Source organism: Catharus ustulatus, chromosome 23 (genome assembly GCF_009819885.2).
Source record: "Catharus ustulatus isolate bCatUst1 chromosome 23, bCatUst1.pri.v2, whole genome shotgun sequence".
NCBI classification, from domain to species: Eukaryota; Metazoa; Chordata; class Aves; order Passeriformes; family Turdidae; genus Catharus; species Catharus ustulatus.
In genome coordinates this window covers 3,308,996-3,316,324 of record NC_046243.1, presented here as the reverse complement: position 1 = coordinate 3,316,324, position 7,329 = coordinate 3,308,996, and the positions used below count along the sequence as shown (strand labels likewise).

General features: G+C 51.2%; 1 protein-coding gene across 1 annotated transcript; it reads right to left on the bottom strand.

Annotated features, from left to right (window-relative positions):
- Positions 1-4,675: 4,675 nt before the first annotated feature.
- Positions 4,676-6,988, bottom strand: LOC117006275 (cathepsin G-like). The gene is made up of 5 exons (XM_033078650.1): positions 6,904-6,988; positions 6,318-6,483; positions 5,683-5,824; positions 5,308-5,565; positions 4,676-4,855 (listed from the first exon to the last, which is right to left on the bottom strand). The coding sequence occupies exons 1-5, from the start codon at positions 6,956-6,958 to the stop codon at positions 4,676-4,678; spliced, it is 801 nt and encodes a 266-aa protein (XP_032934541.1). The 5' UTR covers positions 6,959-6,988.
- Positions 6,989-7,329: the final 341 nt, after the last annotated feature.

The following is a 7,329-nucleotide window of genomic DNA, read 5'->3' as shown; positions in this document are numbered from 1 at the left end:
AGATACAGTATCTCCTCCTGGAACGCTGTATTCCATTTTTGGGTGTAGCTCCTGGGGGCATTATCTCCTTTTTATTACCTTCATTTTGTCTTGCCTCTTTTTTTAGGGAGTCCCAAAAGGCATCACCTCCACTTCCTTTGGCTGGTTTGGACCCTGGCCGGCCTGGGACACCAGGTTCACCAAGTTCTGTCACAAGCAGTGACACACACCAACAGCAAGGATGGAATTTTGGAGATCAGGGCCCACCAAACACCCTCCTGCTGGGGAGAGTCTGAGGCACAGGAAGGAGGGGCCAGAACCACCACAGCCCTGGAGCCATTCACTTCATTTGCATTCTTGTTAATTTAGGAATTAGGTTTTCATTGTCACTTCCAGTTATTGCTCTTTTTCCCTGCAAACTCCACAGCAGCCTCAGGTCAGGACCCAAGGACCTGTGTGGGCAATGTCCCACTTGAGCTGTGACACAGCTGTGCCCCCGGCGCTGCAATGGGGGCTCCTGTGGGAACTGCTCCAGCTCCTGCACGGCCCTGAGCCCTCCTGCCTGCAGCACGGCTGCCTCTCAGCACAGGGAACAAGGCTGAGATTTACACAACTCTGCTCAAGAGCATTTCACAGCAGCCAGGGCTCAGCTCTGTAAGCAGAGAGGGACACTGAGGAACCCTGAGGGAGGCAATTAATGATGGCACTTGTGAGCACAACCTGTGCCCTGCTCATAGGGGGGAAACTGCTCCTTGAGGGGAACCTGGGTGCCCTCTGCTCCTTGAGGGGAACCTGGGTGCCCTCTGCTCCCTCAGGGAAGGTGCTCTGAGCCCCAAAGGCCGAGGGTCAGGCCCAAGGCCAGGCCAAGGCCGGTGTGTGCCCTCAATCGGTGCCGAACCTGCTTCGTCATGTCGCTGCCAAGTGGGCAAAAAACACTCTTTAATCCACAAAATCAATTCTGAGTAGGTATGTATTTATTCAGTGCTGAGTTGCATGGGAGTCGCTCCTCCAAAAACACCCAGGCCTTTGATGACCTGCGCCTCTCTTTTTATTGTCAATAAACTAGGAATACAAAATTCGTCTAACACATATTCATTGCCTATCGCTGCTTCATATGGAAATTAGGTTCACGCCTCTTTGTGACTGCCCATTGCTCCATTTATGTTGCTCTGCTGGTCTTCTTTGGGTCTTTGGGATGACGTAAATAGCCTTCCCCTCAGTTTGAAATTTTCACCTTGCCCCCCTGTGCATGCTCCCTCTTTAGTGCTTTGGTCATTTTCTGCACTTTGATATCAATTCTCCCAGTCCCAAGGGTCTGAGGATCCCCTTATCCTGTGTTTTGTCCTCGCACTCTGTTTGCACACTCCAGCCCTTGACCCCCACCTTGTAGCCATGCTCTCCTGTTCTTGTAAGCACCATAAACTATAGCAAACAATACAGTGCTGTCAGCCCCTCTTTTACTCAAAGCATTTCGCAATGCTTGATTCATAATTCTCCATGTCTCCATTTCAGCCGTGCCGGCCCCGCTCCGCCATGTCGCTGTGCTGAGGGCGGCGCGCACGATGGCGGCTCCCGGCCGGGGAGCGCGGAGCTGTTTTGGGGCGGCTTTGGCCCATTGGGGTCACTTGGGCCCAGGCTGGCAGAGCTCTCGGCCCCGGCGCTCCAAGCGTGTCCCGCAGGGCGGCTCGGGCCGCTGCAGCTGCCCCGGCTGCTGCAGGCGCAAAGCACTGCAAGTTTCCTTCTCTCCATGCCCTGTTCCCTCCCCAGCCCGCGGGCTCCCAGAGCCGGCCCTGGGCTCTGCGTGGGGCAGCCCGGGCGCTGCTCCCATCCCACAGCGATTCCTTGCTGCGGCTTTGACCTTCTGCACCCAGACTGCGGCAGCAGCGCCGGGATGCTCTGGGAAACCTTTGGGGAATTGGGGCAGTGCTGGGAACTGGGAAACCTATGGGGAATTGGGGCTGTTTTGGGGAACTGGAGAAGCTTTGAGGAATTAGGGGTCCTTTTGGGAACTGGGGCTGTTCTGGGGAACTGGAGAACCTTTGGGGAACTGGGCAGGTTTAGGGAATTAGGGTAGCTGTGGGGAACTGGGGCTGCTCTGAACACTGCCTGGCCGCTGCAGAGGGGCACGGAGCAGGACACAAAATCTCTTACAGGGAGGTGCCACTGGCCACAAGTTCCCGTGAGGAAATCTCCCTGTCCGTGCAGGTCAGAGCAGCAGTGCCTGTGATCAGCGGTGTTCCATGTCCTGGGAAGGTGCAGGTGGAGACTGGAGCAGCCTGGAAAGGGCTGGCTGGAGCAGGGCAAGGCTGGACACTGCAGTGCTCAGTGTGACACGCAGCTGGGGCCGGCCGGCTCAGTGCAGCTCACAGGCTCTGGCCCCTCTCTTTGGAGGCACAGGTCACCTCCAGCCCAGCTGCAGTCAGGACAGGCTGCGCTCAGCAGAGCCTCTGTTGAAATACCAATCTTAGAACAATTAAGATTTTAGTTAAACTTAAATAATTGATTGATCGTCCGTCATCTCATGTTTGCTCAGCTGTGCTTACAATGGGAAAAGACGAAACTGGTAAGCAGGCCTGAAGAAGCATGAACAATCGCAACCAGAAACCCATTCTTTGAAAAATTGGAATATCCCCAGAAATCATTTGTATTGGCATTAATAGAAAAGGGTCGAAAGTTCAGGGCGAGGAAGACTCACCTTACTTCCTCCTTTTTGGATCCCTCCCCACAAAAACAACCCCAGACTTAATTCAAGAAGCCAACCACGCATGCTTAATAGCCATTAAAGCTAATTACCATAGGAAACACGGGATGGGAGGGGCTGGTAGTATGAATATGTATTTATTTAAAAGTTTTGTCAATAAATAGACTCTGTGACCACCTGTAATTTCGCAGTGCGTATTAGGGGGCTACCCCACGCTGCTGCCCAGTGTTGAATAAATATACTCTTTCTAACTTTAAATTGTTAGAGAGTCTTTTGTGCGTCACAGTTGAGTATCAGTATTAGACCAATACTCGTATTTTGGTAAATCAAATCCCCTCCTGGACCTGCTGGCCACATTCTGCCTGATGCACCTCAGGATCCTTTTGGCCCTCCTGGACCCGAGGGCACACTGCCACCTCATGCTCAGCTTCCACCCACCAAAACCCCCAGGTCCTTCTCTGCACAGCTGCTCTCTGGTAGGTCAGCCCCCAGCCTGGGCTTTGGGGTTGTTCTTCCCCCAGTGCAGGACCCCACACCTGTCCTTGTTGAACCTCTGCAGGTTTCTCTCTGCCCAAATCTCTGGCCACTCAAGGTCCCACTGACTGACAGAACAGCTTTCTTGTGTATCGCCCACTTTCTCCTGTTTTGCAACATCAGTAAACTGGCTGAGGGTACATTCTAGGCCTTCTGAGAGAAATGATAACAAAAAAAATAGCCGAAAACAATTGCAACACTTCCTGCCACAACTGATCAGGCTTATCTCTGCAGTACTGCTTTTGCCTCAGCCTTATCTGACACTTTCTATCCCATCACCAAACCACAACGGCACCTCCTGGCCCAGTCAGGTCTGATCAGATGATCCAGATCAGCGAGAAAGTTTCCAGTTCAACCCACAGGCATTTCACAGTTGTAATGAAAATGCTTCATCTGAGGTTCAGGGACATTGTAGGGGAGACAGGGTGTGAACAGGCTGGTCTTTAGTCTGGCTAAGCATCCTAAGAGGGTTTCAAGTTGGTACTGAAAACTCACATGGCCTGGGTGGACAGGGATCTGACAGGAAGGTCTCACAGATATGTATGTATAGCAGAAAGATCTTTGAATGTAGAATCTGAAGAAGAAATGGAAATGGCAGCAAGTTTTATATAGAAGAAAAGAATTGCTGTGCCAGTCTTACTGGGTTACTGAGAAGCCAAAGGATACATTAGCAAATGAGTTGGATGGGGTTTTATAGCTCAGAGCAAAGGAAAAATCCACTTCCAACAGAAAATTTTTTGGCTGTCATGTATTAAGATACTCAGCAATGAAATGTACATAAGGCATTGCAAACAGAACTAGAGTTGGCTTCAGTCAAACCCACAACTGGGACTGACAGGCTGTGGGCTGAGCTCTTGTCACCCACAACCTGTGAATTGCTGAATCATCTGGATACAATAAACAGCATTTTTAAAAGCCAGTCTAAATTCCCACATCCCTCCTTTCAGCTCTTACACCACCTGATCTCCCCTTGCATGGGGAGATGCCTCTGCTCCTGACAGCCTGGATAAATGTTCTGTACAGGCTGCTGAATCAACCTGCTGCCTTGACTGCAAGAGGCTGATGGAGGCAAGGGGAGCATTGGCAGCATCTGGGGACTGACACCTGTACTGCACTGTCCCACCTACAGTCTCACCCAGCTTCTCCCAAGGAGTGTCATCTCCTCATTCTCACCCTCAGGGTTTGCATCCAGTGCCCAAGAAGGCTGCAGACACGAGCAAGTTTGAAGATGCTTTTATTGAATGCCAGAAAGCAGAGCTGGAGCAGCAGTGGGAGAAAGGGAACAATGGGAAGCTGTGTGGACTCAGGAGCTGCATTTTCACTTTGCCACGGAGACTCTCCTTGCTGCAAAAGCCTGTGCCTGCACCACGGGGGCTTCTCTGAGCCCAGCTCAGCTGCCCCTGAGAGCTTCTGAGCACCAGCAGGTGTTTGATGCACTGTGGAGAAGGGGCACTGAGCATTTTATTGGGAGGATGGAGAGGCAGGCAGCTCTTGGAGTGCAAACCTCCTCAGCTGCTGACGTATCCAGGGCTCAAAATAGGAGACCCTGGTAAATACTTCAGGGAAGAGGCGGTTTTCAAGTACACGAGAAACAATGCCATGAGCCTTCTGATTGCAGAATAATGGGCCACCAGAATCACCCTGTGTCGTGAGAGGAGTGAGAGGCATCAGACAAGCTCTCCCTGCCTTAAGGAACAAGTTTCCTCTTTGCTCCCTCCATGTGAAGAACCTCCTATTCCAACCACCTCCCCCTCCTCCAGCTCTGCAGGGTCTGTAGCTGCCTCACTACTCCTCTGAGCCCACCCGAGGCTCTTTGACAATCAAAAGCTCAAAAAGAACATAGATCAACTTTAGAATTTACACATCATACCACTAGCTAGACTGGATAGAACATCCCCAAGGAAGTAAAAATCAAGTTAAGTTGATAGGTAGGAAAATGCACCCTAATTCAGGGAACACATCAGGTTCAGAGCTTCAGTTCTTCATTCTGAAGGTCCTGGGTCCCTCTGGCATCCTTTTATCTTCACCTGAGAACCAAGGTGACGGCCCAGTCCCAACCTCCTCCCACGATCACAACCCAAAACAACACTTACTTTGTGAACTGACTTTCTCCTGTTCTGATCACCAACACACATCATGGACTGAGGCTGGTATTTACGGAATTGCTTCTGACATGGTTCGTCATTTTGCACCTTTAGTTTCACCTCCCTCATCACATCAGTCTTGGTTTTTTCCAAAGACGTCCGGCCCCAGCCAGCCACCTCACATTCAGTTCCTACTCGCACACCTTCATTGTGTCTGGGTAAGGAGATTGTTCGCACATATGCATTGATCTTGGCCTTTGTCTCCAGCTGTCAGGCAGAGAGAACATGGGGTGAGAGCCAGCCAAGGATTAGGAACAAGTTCAGAGGTTGGGGGAAGTGAGCAGGGGGAGATCCCTTAGGAAGGAAGGATTTGTTGGGCCATACCTTCAGCAGCACAATGTCATTTACATGGCCTTCAGGATGATAGTTGGGATGGATGACAAAGTTTCTAGCACGGATCCTCTGCTGGCTCTGTTCTCGGACGCGGATGTTGTGGGTTCCCAGAATCACAGTGACATTCACTGTCCTGCCAGGAAACACCAACATGTTCCAGCTGCACTGGCCACAGGAACACAGCCCCCAGTGCAGGGGCCTGCAGGGAGCTGGTGCTGGGATAAACCTCCCCAGAGAGCAGCTCTCAGCAAGTTGTCCTCTGTCCCTGGCTCCCTTCCACAGCCCAGCTGAGGATCCCTCACCCCACACTCACACGGGTGGCAGCTGCCCCATGCTGAAGGCAAAGGGAGGCAGGGCAGGGGAGACACTGGACCTTCTTGTCCAGCAGTAGCTCTAAGCCATGCTAGGATCCATGACCCTGGAGACCACTGTGAGCATTCCTGTCCCCAAGGACACTCAGCTCCTGCCAGACAATTCATGCAACTCACAGGGATCACTCAGCTCCAAAGATCCCTGCTCTGGATGAAGAGTCATAGGATGCTATTTCAGACAATACCAGGGCTGAGGCCCTATAGGAAAATGTGAGACTCAACAAAATCTCCAGTATAAGAAAGACAGGCTCTCACCCATTTTTATCCAAACAGTGAGCTGCTGAGAGCACTGCACCTGGGTGAATCAGGAACCCTCCACAGAAAGAATGATACGTGCCAGTCTTATTTGTAACTTGGATTTTTAAAAAAACCATGTAGGGTCTGGAATGGGGCACAACTTCCTTCCCACCAATGATCCTTCCTGGAAGAGAGATGGGAAATGTTAATATGATGTTTGCAGTTATTTCCTGTCAAGTTTGGGGCTGCATGAAGGGAGAGGGTCATCCTCTGGTGTCATGTGCCAGTGATAGCAGCAACTCTCCTTCCTGGGGCTGTCCAAAGCATTGCTGCTGCAATGGAGAGAAAGACAAGCAGCACTGTCTGGGCTGCCTGAACACCCCTGGCTCTGGATAACTGAAATGCCAGCAAAGGGCACAGCTCTGGTGCCTGTGATGCCTCACTGGTTTCAGGCACACCCTGAGCTGAGAGATAGAGGAGAGAGGAAAGTAGGAGAGTAGAGATAGGAGAGAAGGCAAAGCAGGAACCTTGCCTGAGATTGACTACTCAGTGTCCATCTGTTCCCTTGCAGGTTCTTGTCTAAGTCCCCTCTCTGTGTACTCACCAGCCCCAGCCCAGGGCAGGACAAAAGCACTTGAGATCAGAAGGAGAAGCAGCATCTTCTGCCACTGTCCTGATGACCAGTTGATGTGGCCAGGCAGGAGATAGGTACAGAATGATAACCTCTATAAATGTGGTGTGGAGCTGAAACAGGAAACCTCAGCCTGCCTGCAGCTGTGTCATTTGCTGCTTTTGATTTCACAAGCACAGACTGTGGCTTGGAGAGTGTTTCATGACATTCTCTGCGTTTTGTCACAATCTTCTCAAAAAGCTGAAGAGATCTGGGCTTGTTCCGAGCACCCACAGTGCACAGGGACAGCAATGGGTGATCTGTTGAGTGCATATCCCATCAGAGACCTTTGGAGAGGACCCATGAGACTCTGCATATGGGCTGGTTCCGTCTAGATTTTTTCTTTTTGTTTTTGTTTTG

What these genes read in the sequence shown, in the direction of transcription:
- LOC117006275 (XM_033078650.1), bottom strand. Translation starts at nt 6,958, where the DNA reads ATGCTGCTTCTCCTTCTGATCTCAAGTGCTTTTGTCCTGCCCTGGGCT. An exon ending in CACTGTTTGGATAAAAATGG is followed by an intron (nt 5,825 to 6,317) that starts GTGAGAGCCTGT and finishes GTTTCCTGGCAG; the next exon opens with GACAGTGAATGTCACTGTGA. An exon ending in GGAGAAAGTCAGTTCACAAA is followed by an intron (nt 4,856 to 5,307) that starts GTAAGTGTTGTT and finishes CTCACGACACAG; the next exon opens with GGTGATTCTGGTGGCCCATT.